Genomic DNA, 14,721 nt, shown 5'->3' on the forward strand with positions numbered 1-14,721 from the left:
ACTCTTCCGCTTGGGCGTAGCGGTCGTCGTGCTGGGAGAGTCAGTGGACTCATGCCGTTCTATGAGCAGGGAAGCATACCTGGGGCTGTTCGGTGAGACCCATGTTCTTCGCGGCCGAGTCGAGGTAGCTGGTGACAATCTGCACATGTCAGTTGAAGACTCATCAGAACTGTGGGCAGGACAACACCAACGTTCCAGCCGAGACTGCGGATCTATTGTCAGCACCTTCTCTACTCTCGCGGAAAACAGGGCAGACTCACCGTCCTCCCGTCAGGTGATCCAATGTTGCGAGTCTCCTAGCAAGGTGATATGGCTGCTCATAGGTCGTGGACACTGTAACACCGAACCCGATGCTCTCCGTCGCGGCCGCCATGGCTGACACAACCGCCAATGGCTCATTGACGGGCCACTGCGCACCAGACGTGATGGCTGGCTCGAGCGACTTGTTGTAGACGTCATAGCCACCCAGGACATCGGCAATGAAGACGCCGTGGAACTTTGCCTTCTCGAGGAGCTTTGCGAGATCAACCCAATGCTTCGTTGAGTTGAAGTTGTGAGACTGATCGTCAGGATGGCGCCAGAGACCGGGGGACTGGTGGCCACTGCACATCTCGACAAAGGCGTTGACGATGAGGCTCTTCTTCGGGGTGGCCCCGGAGGGCGGGGTATTGTTGGCGTCGCCCATGATGATTGTTGTCTCTATATCTTCGTGAGTACTTGCGACAGGATACACATGTAACTATAGATGTGACTGACACTGGCAGTAATCGAACGGCAGTCAAGGCAGTTCAAAACGTGTGGTGTCTAAGGGATAAACCTGCGAAGACTTACGTTTTGAACACGATCAACAGAACCTTAGAATCAGCCGAGGGAAAGCGCGTCACGCTCGCTTCAATCTTCCAAAGCTTCCATGCAGCAGCCCACGCCAGAACGCGTGCTGCGCCGACAACGCCGATGGCTGGCAGCCCCGATCATCGGCCGGCGGGCGCCGGCCCCGCATGAGTGGGGCGATGGTGCCATCGGAGCTCCGGGTCGCGTCAGCCCTCCGTGGACTCGTGTTGAACAGCTCAAGTGCGAGGGGTAACGTTCCAGATAACAAACCTGTGGGGGTCCCATGTGCGTTGACGTCTTTCGTGGCGTCGAAGCTATTGATCTTCGGGCAGACGAAACAATCACGGGTACTGGCAAACAGACCATGCAGATGACGCCATGTTAGGCACAAAGGTGACATGTCCAGACGCGTGTCGGGTTTAAGGCAGCCCGCAGGATCGGTAAAATAACTGTCGGCTTGCATCTGCCGGGTCAGGGATGCATGAGTGCCGGAATCTCCTTCGTAGAATGAAAGATGCATGGGGCGTGGGGTTGAGCATCAATATCGAGACAAGGGGGCTAGCCCGTCTCGGAGCATCCGTCAATGAAGAGCCTGTCACAAGCTGGCTACACAGGCAAATGATACCACATCGCATGATACAAAGTAATAGAATCGGTGTAATTGGGTCGGATAAAATAGACTGGTCCTCTATTGTAGAGCTAACATGGAGGCGAAGCAGGTTCGCCGACGATTCTCCAGCTCCAACTTTCAGGTTCCGACCCCCAGTCCCCTTGACAACCCTGCAGCTGTGATCGGCGTCCGTAGTCAAATCAATTCAGTCCAGTCTTGCTCTCCGTGCCAGCGAAAGTTTTCTTGCCCTCGCCGTCCTCGCTCTGCGTCTCGCTCGACACCGCGCCGTCGCCTGCCTGAGTGATCTGTGCCTCATGGTGGATCCCCTTTTCGGCTCCGTTACCAAAGTGCTTGAGAACAAGCCAGGCTGGACCGATAGCAAGAGCCCACAAGCTGAAGTTCATGTAAATACCACCAATCTCGCCAAAGACGGGAATGGAGGTCAGGCCGTAGCTGACAGCCTGCCACGCGGACTCGGTACCACGGAGCAGAGCGGCGTAGCGAATGACCTGGTCCTCGGTTTCGGCCAGGTTCGTAACGAAGAAGTAGCTGATCTGTTAGCGAGATTGCCGAGATCTGTACGAGATTGGTACTTACAGGAACAGGTAGTTGATTTGAAATCCAATCGTCAGGAAGATGTAGACGCCAAAGGCAGCGCCAAAGCCGGGGCTGCTCCAATCGTAGGTAGGACGACTTTCGCGAAATCTGGTGGCCATGACCGTAGCCCACGTCCACCAGGCACCTTGAGTAATGACAATGAACCAGAATGCGCCGCGGGAGCGCGTCTTGAGAGGGATCTTGGTGCGGTCGAGCCAGTGCTGCATCCGTCAGCTTGGTTTGATCCAGAGTATACAGGCCTTACTTACACCCAGAAGGTTGCCGGAGATAACGGCCACGATACCAGACAGGAAAGAGCCCAGCGCGCGCGCACGAACAGAGAACCACACTGCGTCATATTAGATGCTATGATGCGCAATCTTGACATCCAAGAAGACTCACGAGCGATATATGTGAAGTACACGGCCTCGGCGAAGACAGCCTGTCCAATCCATAGGAGGAGGAGAAGAAACTTAGGCTTCATGAAATTCTTTGTCGTAGCCTTGATCTCGTACCACGGGTTCTCGACGATGGACAAGTTCACCTTCTTGCCATCCCTGCGCTCGACCTTGCTTGGCTTGTTCAGGAAGAAGCCGACAAATGGACCAGCCGCCTGGATGGCAATGAAGATGATGAAAACGGTGTACGAGACACTGCCGGCTTGGTCTCGGTCAGCATTGAGACCCAGGTTGATCGCACCACCAAGGATTTGTCCGCCGAGACGGTAGGTCAGCCAGTAGCCGAGGGCCTTGCCTCGGTTCCACGGCTCAGGGTAGGCAATGGCGATCGCAGCCTCCGCCATCCAGAAGACACCAGCCGAGATACCGCAGACAGCAGCGCCGACAAGCATGAGCCACTCAGTGCCGTAACGGTTGTTGGTGTAGAGGCCGGCAGCAAACGGCGCATAGCCAACGCTGACAGTGTAAGCGAGTTAATCAACAGGCGAGGAAGTGTGCGCAGTCTTACGTTCCGAAGATGAGAGCACCCTTGATACCAATGTAGTGGACAATCACGCTCGAGAAATAGCACGAGACAACCATGAGACAGAACGTCAGCGCATTGGCGGCGTTAACGAGCTTAGGAGACGCAGCGCCGCCTGCACCCAGGGAGTTCATGGCTCCCCAGATGCCGGGCGCGGCGAAGTTGCAGAGACCCAGGATGGTCATGTTGTAAAAGGTCGAGCGGTGCCATCTCACTGCAATGTACGATTAGAACGACTGCTTTGTCTGAGGTGTATCTGCCCAGCCTACCTGGGTGCTGCTGCTCCTTGGGAGGAGCAACCTGATCTTGACGGAGTTCCTGAGAGTCGGACATCTTGCGAATAAATTTGAGAAAATATGGAAGACTCAGTGATCGGCAACATGGAAGAAATCGGTCTTGACGCCTGGACTTTATGTCAGGGCATTTAGGAGGCTGTCAGAGCTTGACAACAAAGATCAGGGTCGCCCGGGCCATAACTCCCACGTGTTGGGCATCCGCGGCAGTTGACCCGTCTGTTCGGAGACAGCTCCGGTTACGGTTCCGCCATGTTCCAGGGTAGGTTGAGCAGCCAAGACCGGGGAGGTTGCGACATTCGCCGGACCAGCACGTAATGGCCGACCACCCTGTCCAGACCGCAGCTAACGCCTACCCCTGCAACAGAGTGGTCTCCACAACGAGATGTGATGTATTTTCTGCAGGGTCCTACCGATGGGAAACCTGCCGATTAGGGAATCTGAAGCTCTTGATGCTAGGAAGGTCTGCATATCGGAGAAGCTCAAGCGGTTGAGACATTTAGACTGGGGTTCGATATGTCGCATGGCATGAGCTGAGATCGGAGAGTTCCGGTGACTCAACATGACGGGTGTGATGATGGCATTGTGCTAAAAGTAATAGTTTGCTTGAGGGTTTCACGTATATATCCCAGGAGTCCGGTACCGCACTTAAGAACAGGCAGGGGTCGCGTGGCAGCAGACGCATGCATCGAGTTGGCGAGGCATCAACTTTGGGATGAAGGCACGGAGGTTTGAACGTTACGATTTATTCTTCAAGATGACCAGCAGAGCCTACGGCACTGAGTACCATCCTTCGTGAACATCTCTCAGGTCAACCTTGTCCGCTCGTACTAAATAGTCTGTCATATCGGTGCCCTCCGTCAATTCCTTCTTGGTGCAGCCCTTTCCGAAGTACCACAGAAACGGGTTGCCTCCGCTCTCTTCTACGTACTCGTACTCCCAGTCCTCCCACCTTGGCTCTCGCTGAACCATGGTCACAAGCGATGCGCTGCCTGGCCAGAGACCGTGAATCCTGGCCCCCGGCTTGCCGCCATTATACCAGGAGCTGCACCCTTCCGAGAGCACCGTTGTTGCAAAGAAGGCGTCTGACCACTGGGTGTACTGTTCAGCTGCTCTTTTCTTCGGTTGAATCGTGCGAATGCCCTCCCTTGCTGCCTTGCGCAGGATTCGCGCGTAAAAGACAACCTGATTCTCCACATTGTGCGGCACCGTTCCTGATCGTCCTGAACCACCTGGTCCATGGACAAAGAGAAGGTTGGGAAAGTCGGGTGCCGCAGCACCGAGATATGTGTATGGAAACCCGTATTTCCCACCCTCGCGCCAGGTTTGAGAGAGATCCTCGCCGCGGGCAACAATGGGAAAAGGGGGCACCATGTCGACGTTGGCACCGGTAGCGCAGAAGATAGCGTCGACCTCACGGTGGCGTCCATCTTCCGTCTCAATGCCCGTTGGAGTGACCCGCTTGATCTTGGTACGGATATAGTCAACATTGTCTGCCGTGATAGCCTCGAGGTAGCCGGGTCCTGGTGTCAAGCGACGGCAGTGTGGAGAAAAATCAGGGATGAGGGCATCGACGAGATCAGGGCGCTTGGCCAGACGGTCGTTCATGGCCTTCTTGAAGGACTCGCGCTGAGACTCGACCGTCTCGTGGCCCTTGAGATAGCCGTTGAATCCACGGTAATATTGGCTCTCTTGCTCCTTTCGGTATTTCAGGTACGCGTCTGGGTCTTGCTTAAAGGCATCACGCTGCTCTTGTGAGATTGGAAGCGGGTCGAGTGAAGTGTCATGACCAGCAAAAGAGGCGGTCACCCAGGTCTTGTTTCGGGCATAATGGTCAAGCCGCCCGGCCACGCGCTGAAGATGCGAGGTGAGCTGGATGCCGCTGGCGCCGTTGCCAACGACGGCGATGTTCTTCCCGCGTGGATCAAATTCAGGGTCCCAGTTCGAGGCGTGTCGGAGGGTTCCTTTGAAGTCTTCGATGCCAGGATAGTCAGGCAGCTTCCAGGCGTTGAAACGACCGATTGCTGTGAGCACGAAATCGGCTGTCTCGGTCCGTAGTACGTCTGTCTTGAGGTCCCGGACACTGATCTGCCACTCGGACTTCACATCGTCCCAGTTCAGACCCTCAACGCGCTGAGACAGCTGTAGAAACTTGTATAGGTCGTATTTCTTTGCGAGCCCCTGCCAATAGTCACGAATCTCGGCTCCCTGAGCGAACTGTTCCGACCATTGCGTATTGGGGTCAAAAGTCGCCTGGTACACGTGTGCAGGAACATCGCATCGCACACCAGGGTATATATTCTCGAACCAAGTTCCGCCCTGGCGCAGGTTAGCCAAAGTCAATTGTCTTCTTTCGAGCGGAAACTCACCACATCGGCGTTCTTCTCAAAGATGGTGAGCTTGATACCCGGTACCTTTGCTGGTAGTAGAATTCCAGAAAGTGTGCCACTCAGTCCAGCGCCAATGACAGCCACGCGAAGCTCTCGAGGCTCGTCAATGTAGCGATCTATAAGCTTCTGGCCTGGGTTGCTGTAGTTTGGTGGCTGGAAGAGCGACTCGGCGATGGCATCAATCTTTCGTTTCGTCTCTTCAACCGACGTGGCTGACAAGCGTTGGCCCGGCTTCACATGCGTGGCCACGGGCTGCGGTTTTTCATCGGGACCGACACCCTCGACACCACTGTCTGATGAAGCGTGATAGTCTCCCATGGTGTTCCAATGATGTTTCTCTCCGTGGTGACCAAGAGAGATTTGTACTTGGTCTTGATGAAAAAGTCCAAGGTCAACGAGTATAGCATCTGGGTCACTAGATAATAAGCCCATACCCCGCGAAACACCACCCTTTTACCATGCCGATCCCCATGGACCTTGTAGATCGACCCATTCAAGCTCGCCATCGGTAGCATTGCCGTTCGACTCGCCGCCGCCGCGGCGCCGCGTCGTCTCACCTATGTGACCTCCGAGCACGCCATCCCCCCCACATCTTGTGCATCACTCAGACTCCGGTTCGGCGCACCACAGACCTCAACACAGCGCACGCCATAATCTCCGACGGATCACTTTCGGCATCTTGGCAATTACATTGGGAGGTTGGTGCTCACCAAGTCGTATTTGCACTGAACCTTGCCTGCATGGTGGCTGCGGCCAGTGTGCGTTGTTCAACTGATCCCTCGGTTATTGGGCCGTGTCAGTTTCGTTGCAGCTCTCATGTCGGGCAGCTCCCGACTCTTGTCTCCCCTCGAAAGGTTACATCAATTCTGCTTCGATGGTGCCATGACCCGACCGCTGGGCAACACCGCCGTACTAGGAGGCTGGCGGGTGCTTGGAAAGATCACCATGAACTTTCCACTGGCTGAATTGATGTCTTCAAGATTGCCACCCTGGCTTGTCGTTGACGCAAGGACGCCTCGATGCATGGCGAACAAGCTAGTTGGGTCGGACTGAAGTGATGTCGCGTGGTGACATGCTTGTTTCGCACGTGGGTTTGAGGGTATCATAAGAAGGCGGCGCCGTGTTCTCGAATTGCTGTGCAGTTGGTGAAGCTTTCTCGGGATCTAGACCTCTTCACGGAATAACTTTCTTTGGCAGCAAGAGTTTGAACATCTTGACATCTGGACATCATGGCCAGCTCTCCAGCCAAGAAGTGGTACCATATCAGGTGGTACTCGGACACGGACACCAAGGAAGAGCGCAAGTTCATTCGTAAAATCGATGCCCTCATCGTCCCTTATGCTGTTCTGGCTTACTGGGTCAAGTACATTGACCAGGTATGTGTTGATTCCTGCCATTAAAGTAAACATACTCTTAGTGTCTTACTGGCTAACATTTCTATAGTCCAACCTGAGTAAATAGAGGCTCGTACGCCACTCATATGCATTGCATGCTGACTCTGAAGACAGACAATGCCTATGTGGCAGGCCTGAAGGAAGACCTCGGCTTCCACGGCAATGAGCTCGTGCAATTGCAAACCTTTTACATTATTGGCGCCGTCACAGGACAGATTCCATTCTTTTTCCTGGTCACCTATATCCCGATGCACTGGTTGATCCCCTTCCTCGACATAAGCTGGGGCATTTTCACGCTGCTGCAATATCGCGTCCAAGGTTTCCCCGAACTTGCTGCGTACCGGTTTCTTGTGGGCTTTTTTGAAGCAGCATTCTTCCCCTTGATCCATTACGTACTCGGCGCATGGTACCGCGGCGACGAGATTGCGCGTCGTGGTGGCATCTTCTACACTGGTCTGTCGCTCGGAACCTTGACAGCAGGTCTCATCCAAGCCGGCGCCTCAGCGCGGCTCGACGGTGTCAACGGCTTGGAAGGATGGCGCTGGATGTACATTATCTGCGCCATCATCACCATTCCCGTTGGCATCCTCGGATACTTTGTCATACCCGGCACGCCCGATCAGCCGAACCGTCGCGTATTGACGGAACAGGACATCAAGATTGGCGAGAGTCGTCTTCAGCGTGCTGGCATGCATCTCACGGCAAGCTCAAGCTTCAGGATCTCAAGAAGATTTTCCTGAAGCCGCAATTCTGGGCAATTATCCTTATCGACGTGCTCTTTTGGAATGCCGGAATCCACACAAGCTCTGGATCCTTCCTGCTCTGGATTAAGAGCTTGGGTCGATACTCTGCGGCGCGAGTCAACGAGCTTGGTACTATCGCACCCGGTTTGGGTATTTTTTATACCCTATTTATATGCTTTGCATCGGATCTGGTCCTCGGTCCTGCATGGGCCATTACCATGGCCCACGTGTGGAACATTCTCGGCCTCATTATTCTCGTTATTTGGGATGTTCCCGAGTCTGCAAAGTGGTTTGCCTTCTCGACCATTTACGCCTCCTACTCCATGTCGAGTGTCTTCCACGGTTGGGTCAATACACAGCTGCGTTCGTCACCTGCGCAGCGGTCCTTTACCCTCGTGCTCATCAACGCCATTTCACAGTCGTCCACGGCGTGGACGCCTTTGCTCGTATTCCCGACCGTCGAGGCGCCTAGGTATCCCAAGGGTTTTCCGTTCACGTTGGGCTCGGCGATCCTTCTTATCATTGCGACACACGCTTTGCGGTTGCATCTCAAGCGTCGAGAGTATGTCCGCCCCCAAGTCCGCCACCTTTTTGATGTTGCTTGTTTTCGCTGACACCGTACAGCCCCAAGATTGAAGACACCACGGCATATGCTGAAGAGGCGGCCCCAGTCCAGGAAACCGCTGCCAACAAAAGCAACAAAAGCACGCCGGTGAGTGTGTCGGGTAAAAGGGATTCCAGCGAGTGAGCCCCGGAGGCCGAGACACGAAGGATAGTGGGGGTTAAGCTGGCAATAGTAGACGGTCCTAGAGCCCAGAATAGGCAGTATTGAGGGATCAAGCAAGGATGCAGAGTGACCTGTCAAATAGTAGCCTCCGTCCGCAAGCCATCAATCAACATTCATGACGAAACTCCATCCCGCGGGCATAACGTCACTCTCCGCATGACAAGGACGTGAACCAAGGAATAGCACACGACCTCACTGGACAGGCCTGCCGAATAGAACAATGACAGAGCAAGCTCCATCACGCCGCAGCGTCCCGCCCTGACGGTCGCGCCGTTGAAGCCGACAGAGGCCGCGCCCTCTTGGGGCCAATGGCACCATCCGTACCCGCAATGGCGCGAGCGTGCCACGCGAGGATTGGGGATTCAGGCGCTCTTCATCCCGCGTCGGCTCCCCACGGTAAAGCGGGCAACAGTTGGGTCACGATGCGTTCGCGCGACGATACGCTCGAATGGTGAGGCTATTGAGCGGAAGGCGTCATCTAGCACAAGCGGTTTTTGACAAGTCCGCTGGCGGTCCAAAGAAAAAAAAAAGATGCAATGCATCATAACGTACTTGAAGAAAAGGCTTACCTTGCACACATGTCTCGACGTGAACCTGCACGTCCGCGTCCTTGATCCGAAAGCAACAGTCGCAAAATGACGTCTCTACCCATTCATGGAAATGGCACCTCGAGCCCTGTGGACGGGTCGAGCGAAGCCAAGAAGCATATTCTGCTCAACGCGTTTGACATGTCGACCGTGGGCCATCTCTCGCCCGGTCAGTGGAAGGTTGGCTCGCACTCTGAACGGTGATTGAATTGTGAGCTCAAGTTTCTCCAGAATCCCATCGACAAATCCGCGAGCAAGCGAGACTTGCAATACTGGATAGATCTGGCAAAGCTGCTGGAGCGTGGCGGCATCAATGCTCTCTTCCTGGCGGATACCTACGGAGGGTGAAACTATCCTGACCCAGAACTGCGAAAAGAGTCAACTAACAAGCGAATCGTAGGTATGACACATATGAAGGCAGTCTGGATAACTGTATTCGCCGCGCCGCACAATGGCCCATGACAGACCCGACCATCGTACGCTCAGCGCAGCTCTCAAATTCTTACTTTCAGGATAAGTCAATCTAACAAAATGTCTAGCCAATTAGCGCCATGGCTGCTGTTACGAAGAATCTCTCTTTTGCCATAACAGCGTCGACTTCGTTCGAACCACCTTTTCTCCTTGCAAAGAGGTTTTCGAGTCTCGATCACTTCACACGCGGCCGAATTGGGTGGAACATTGTGACCAGCTGGAAGAAGAGCGCCTTCAAAGCCATTGGCATCGACAGCCCAACTCCCCATGACGAGCGGTACGAGCAGGCAGATGAATATCTGCGCGTCTTATACAAGTGAGCGGTGGCCCAGCACGGCACTCGTCTGATCTTCAGACTAACACAAAAACCAGGCTCTGGGAGGGTTCGTGGGCGGACGATGCGATTAACCCAGATGCCGAAAACGACAGCTACGCCGATCCCGACAAGATCCGGACGATTCACCATCATGGCAAGTTCTTCCACCTCGACACGAGGCACATCGTGGACCCTTCACCGCAGAGGACGCCTTTTCTCTTCCAAGCGGGCACATCTTCGGCAGGGTCCAATTTTGCGGCCTCGCACGCCGAGGGCATCTTTGTGTCCTCGCACTCGCCGGCGCTTCTGAAGCCCAAGGTGCAGGAGATCCGACGACAGGCAGCCAGCCTCGGCCGCGACCCGCAGTCTGTCAAGTTCTTTGCAACGTTCACGCCGATCGTGGGCCGCACGGACGAGGAGGCCCAAGAAAAGCTGGCCGAGCTCAAGAAGTACGCATCCACCGTTGGCGGTCTCGTGCTCGTCAGCGGCTGGACGGGCATCGACCTGTCCAAGATTCCACTCGACCAAGAGGTGACGGCGGCCGACTCGCTCGAGGCCCACAAGGTGCGCAGTATCCTGGACGCCTTCACGACGACAAGCGAGCATGTGCCCAAGTGGACGCCTCGCGTCATCGCAGAGAGGGCCGCCATCGGTGGTCTCGGCCCCGTCTCGGTCGGAAGCCCGAAGAAAGTGGCCGATGAGATGGAGCACTGGATTCGGGAGGGCGACCTCGACGGGTTCAACATTGGCTATGTCACAACGCCGGGGACGTTTGAGGACGTTGTCGATCTGTTGGTGCCGGAGCTCCGCCGCAGGGGGCTCTACCCCGAGGCGCCGGCCGCGGACGAGCAGCTGACGGCGCGCGAGCGGGTGTACGGTAGGGGCCAGAAGGGGCTCAGGGATGACCACCCTGGGTCGCGGTACAAGTACGACGTGTTCGAGGAGGACGGGCCGCCCGCCTAGGGATCGCGTCGCGCGCGTGCCGACAGCCAGGCTGTTCTGGATGTCGGAGGCGTAGCGACGATTTCGGAATCGAGGCCAGCGGCTAAACGCTTGAGGGAGGCCTACAGGCGATGACGAAACTAAAGCGCCTGAATAAAAACAATCCCCGTTCTACCTAGTTCATCTATGAGGCCCCCGCGCGACAGCAAGCAGGCGACTTGTTCATGCAGAACCCTGTCGTTTGTTGGCAGACACGTGGGGTGGAAGTGGTCATCGTACATGGTGGCATGGCGACAACCGGGGAACCCTGGACCATCCTGCCCGTATTGCCGTTTGTTGGTAAGCCATCCCACGCTCATTGCCTGATTCAGGATTGGTTGAGTCGAAGTTCGGCCTCGAATCATTTCGAGGGCGGGTGAAATGCCGAAGGACAACAGCGCCATGGTGGTAATCTATCACGCAATCTGTCTGGTGCGGGACTTGGGGAGCACGCAATGCCTCACCTGTGTGTCGCCCTATTGCCCCTCCGATCGACATGGCTCCGACTGCGGCCCCCTCTCCCCAAAGAAGAGGTTGGATAGATGTCGGTGATAGGGTCGCGGACGAACCCCCCCCCACCCTTTCCCCCCCCCAAATGCGACTTTTGAAATGTATAACTGGCGGGAAAGGGTGTATCTCATGGTAGTGTTTGCATCCCGTACCATATCATTCGGCATATCCCATCACCACCATGTCAAATATTGATCTTCCCAGCAGCCAGACGGTCCTGTTGTTGCACGGGCCGAAGAAGCCGTACGAAGTCACGACCGGCTATGCGATACCAGAGGTTCAGAGCGAGAATGAAGTTCTCGTGAGGGCCGAGACGTTCGGCTTGAACCCCATCGACTGGAAGGCACCGTAAGCCCCTTTCAAGAAAAAGAGGCCCTGACTGCAGTGCCGTCGCTGACTAGGAGCCCCAGCGACTTCAATTTTGGAATTCCAGTGCTGCCGTACATCGCTGGCAGGGAGCTCGTCGGCCGCGTTGTCAAGCCTTCCAAGCCTGGCTCGAGGTTACGTGAAGGCGACCAGGTGCTCGTCATCTCCACCGACTACCGAGACCTGCGCAAGGCCGGCTTTCAGGAATACGTCGTGTCTTCAGACTTCAACACGGTTCGCATCCCGCCGAACGTCCCGAGACAGCCGGGTGCCACGATCGGCGTGGCCTACGTGGCGGCCGTCCTGTCGCTTGGCGTGTGCATGGGTGTCGACTTTTCCAGCATCCTCGACGGGCCCGACCTGCTGCAGGTTGTACGGTCGGTCGAGCCGGACCTGCTGCCGCAAGATGTCAGGCAGGAATGTCTTTCGGGCATCCAGGACCGGGAGCGGGCAGTGCCGGGCGACTGGCTGGCCATTCTGGGGAGGTGAGTCTTTGTGGGGAAAACAACTGGTTGAAACAACATGCTGACACGGACTCCAGGCTCGTCGACATCAGCCAATCTCGCCGTCCAGCTCGCCCGTCTGGCGGGCCTTCGCGTCGTGACCATCGTCGACAAGGCCAAGCACGGCCTGCGCCTGGCGGACCACGAGATCCTCCGCCCAGACCTCCTCGTCGACAGCCACTCGCCAGCGCGGGCCGTCGAGATCATCCGCGCCAACGTCGGCAAGAAGCTCCGGTTCGCACTCGACACGACGGGTCGCGATTCGGCCAAGTCGCTGCTGGACGCGCTGACACGGGACGATGAGCTGGAGGGCGTCAAGGTCGGGGAGGAAAAGACGACAACGACGACACCGCCGCCGAGCCCTCCCGATACGCCGCGGAGGCAGAGGAGTCAGTCGGCCCATCTCGTCGGCTTGACGGGCTTGCCGAAGGGCCAGGCGCCCGAGGGTGTCGCGTACCATACCGTTCCCATCAAGATCTTCCACGAGGTGCCGGCTGTCGGCGAGGCGCTCGTGCTGTGGCTCGAGAGGCTGCTGGAGAGCGGATTAGTGAAGCCGCCCGAGGTGCTCGCAGCGGAGCAGGGCTTTGACGGCGTGAACAGAGGCCTCGATCGGATGCGAAAAGGCGAGATCTCGGGTGGGCGCATGGTCGTCGACATTAGCTAGACTGACAGCATCGGAAAAGGAGAAGAAAAAAGAAAGCAACAATAGTAGAATGGTGCGATTCATGAGCCTTGGGGTCCTCTGCATGCTTAAGTACGGCGCATTGTTTAACTCATTGGTCCTGGATGATTACATTGGGGATTTCTTGTCGTACATCTCCGACGGGTTACAGCTTTGTTACAGCTTTGGCCTTGCCTGCCTTGCGCTCGGCAGCAAACTCTTCCCGCGCGATCTCTCGGCTTCGAGCTCTCCTCCGGTTCCAGATGGCCTCGGTGGTCTCAAAGTTCTCCTGGTGCAGCAGATAGGCGCTCTCCTTCCACATCTCGGCCTTGAGCACGCTGTAGACGCCAGACTTGCCCCTCTGGGTCAGCTTGCGGTCGGCGATGAGCTTGAGGGCCTCGTCGAGGCCGCCGAGGGCGTCCACGAGACCGGCCTCGAGGGCGGCAGGGCCCGGGAAGCGCTTGGCTTCGAGAACAATCTCCTGGTAGATGCGCGGCGACGTGCACTTGAGGCGGAAGATGGAGGACATGGCGGGCTTCAGAGGGGCGCCAAACTCGAGCTCGTTCATGCAGAGGAAGCCCTTGCTGGGGTTCATGACGCGGTAGTCGTGGTGCATGGCCGTCATGAAACCGCCGGCAAAGGCGTGGCCGGGGATGAGAGACACGGTGGGCATGGGGTAGGTGAGCAAGCGGTGGTAGAGCTTGTAGAGCGAGTCAGTCCAGAAGCCGGGCGTGGTGAAGGCATGATCGAGATCGAGGCCGTTGGAGTAGAACTTGGTAATGGCAGAGGTCGTGACGACGACACCGACAGGGTGAGAAAACTCGATGATGTCGAGGGCCGTGAGGAAGGCGCGGCAGAAGGGCGTCGTCAGGCGGTTGTCCGGAGGCGAGGACCAGGTGAGGAGATATACGAGGGGCGCAGGAGACGTGCAGACGATGGAGCCTCCGACGTGGTCACCGAGGGCGGGGATGGGCACAGTGAAGAGGGCGTCGGCCATGGTGCTGTCTGTAGGGTGGTGTTTGAGGGTGGTGTTTGAGGGTGGTGTTTGAGGGTGGTGTTGGCAGGTGGTGTTGGCAGGGATGGACGGCACTGTTCTCGTCGTCAAGGTTGTCAAGACGCTGAAATGGGCCGAGACTTGTGATGGCTGCGAGCAAGAGAAAATGCTCTGCGACTTGTACGCTGCAACGAATTTCCAACAGTGATGGTTGGTGTCGAGCAGATGAACAGCAGCAAGGCGAGAGTTGAAGAGGATCGTCGCCCGTGAGACCCTGGTTGCCTGGTTCAGACCTCGGTTCGGCAGTGGAGGGGAAACACCCTAGGTGTGCTACTAAGTATGCAGCCCCGCGCAGCTTGACTGACCTCGCGCCACGATGAATAATCAGCAAATATAGTTCATCAAGTCATCAGATTGCCGAGGGGGAAGATGGAAGATGGATTCGAAATGGTTGGAATGACCTCTTGGAGATGCCAACAGATCCGAAGACTGGTCCTGGAGAGAGGAAGGAAGCACGTGAAGGGGAAGGGGCATGAATGGCATGTCCTCGATGGGATGTGCCGGATGACATGGGATTGCTGACATAAGGCATGGCCAGCCACACTTGTCTCCAGTCTCGAGGCTACCCCGCCATTGTGGCTGGTGTCATATGTCTCACATGACGACATCTAGTCCATGTCCAATAACGACGCGAGCTCAGCTCTGT

The 14,721-nt window shown here is 56.3% G+C and overlaps 7 protein-coding genes across 7 annotated transcripts in view; 3 read left to right on the forward strand and 4 right to left on the reverse strand.

Moving 5' to 3' along the window:
- Positions 1-685, reverse strand: part of VDBG_01385 (xenobiotic compound monooxygenase) — a gene marked incomplete at both ends in the record, with an annotated part of 1,618 nt that extends 933 nt beyond the window's left edge. Inside the window, 2 exons of the mRNA XM_003009656.1 lie at positions 80-128; positions 261-685. Of these exons, the coding sequence (XP_003009702.1) occupies positions 80-128; positions 261-685 (474 nt within the window). The remainder of the gene's footprint in view (positions 1-79; positions 129-260) is intronic.
- An 845-nt stretch (positions 686-1,530) lies between these two features.
- On the reverse strand, positions 1,531-3,352 carry VDBG_01386 (DUF895 domain membrane protein; the record flags this gene model as incomplete). Its single annotated transcript, XM_003009657.1, has 7 exons — positions 1,531-1,617; positions 1,675-1,834; positions 2,039-2,259; positions 2,308-2,387; positions 2,441-2,952; positions 3,005-3,233; positions 3,289-3,352. 7 exons carry the CDS (start codon positions 3,350-3,352, stop codon positions 1,531-1,533), a joined length of 1,353 nt encoding a protein of 450 aa, XP_003009703.1.
- A 731-nt stretch (positions 3,353-4,083) lies between these two features.
- Positions 4,084-6,020, reverse strand: VDBG_01387 (4-hydroxyacetophenone monooxygenase; the record flags this gene model as incomplete). Its single annotated transcript, XM_003009658.1, has 2 exons — positions 4,084-5,631; positions 5,682-6,020. 2 exons carry the CDS (start codon positions 6,018-6,020, stop codon positions 4,084-4,086), a joined length of 1,887 nt encoding a protein of 628 aa, XP_003009704.1.
- A 911-nt stretch (positions 6,021-6,931) lies between these two features.
- VDBG_01388 (vitamin H transporter) lies at positions 6,932-8,587 on the forward strand (the record flags this gene model as incomplete). Its single annotated transcript, XM_003009659.1, has 5 exons — positions 6,932-7,078; positions 7,146-7,155; positions 7,211-7,731; positions 7,803-8,401; positions 8,464-8,587. 5 exons carry the CDS (start codon positions 6,932-6,934, stop codon positions 8,585-8,587), a joined length of 1,401 nt encoding a protein of 466 aa, XP_003009705.1.
- A 674-nt stretch (positions 8,588-9,261) lies between these two features.
- On the forward strand, positions 9,262-10,963 carry VDBG_01389 (nitrilotriacetate monooxygenase component A; the record flags this gene model as incomplete). The annotated part of the gene is made up of 5 exons (XM_003009660.1): positions 9,262-9,393; positions 9,445-9,557; positions 9,614-9,689; positions 9,753-10,000; positions 10,057-10,963. 5 exons carry the CDS (start codon positions 9,262-9,264, stop codon positions 10,961-10,963), a joined length of 1,476 nt encoding a protein of 491 aa, XP_003009706.1.
- A 709-nt stretch (positions 10,964-11,672) lies between these two features.
- On the forward strand, positions 11,673-13,024 carry VDBG_01390 (conserved hypothetical protein; the record flags this gene model as incomplete). Its single annotated transcript, XM_003009661.1, has 4 exons — positions 11,673-11,839; positions 11,893-12,234; positions 12,296-12,342; positions 12,399-13,024. 4 exons carry the CDS (start codon positions 11,673-11,675, stop codon positions 13,022-13,024), a joined length of 1,182 nt encoding a protein of 393 aa, XP_003009707.1.
- Positions 13,025-13,187: 163 nt separating this feature from the next.
- Positions 13,188-14,018, reverse strand: VDBG_01391 (enoyl-CoA hydratase/isomerase family protein; the record flags this gene model as incomplete). Its single annotated transcript, XM_003009662.1, has 1 exon — positions 13,188-14,018. One exon carries the CDS (start codon positions 14,016-14,018, stop codon positions 13,188-13,190), a length of 831 nt encoding a protein of 276 aa, XP_003009708.1.
- Between the last annotated feature and the right edge of the window lie 703 nt (positions 14,019-14,721).

This window comes from Verticillium alfalfae, genomic scaffold (genome assembly GCF_000150825.1).
Source record: "Verticillium alfalfae VaMs.102 supercont1.1 genomic scaffold, whole genome shotgun sequence".
Classification (NCBI taxonomy): Eukaryota; Fungi; Ascomycota; class Sordariomycetes; order Glomerellales; family Plectosphaerellaceae; genus Verticillium; species Verticillium alfalfae.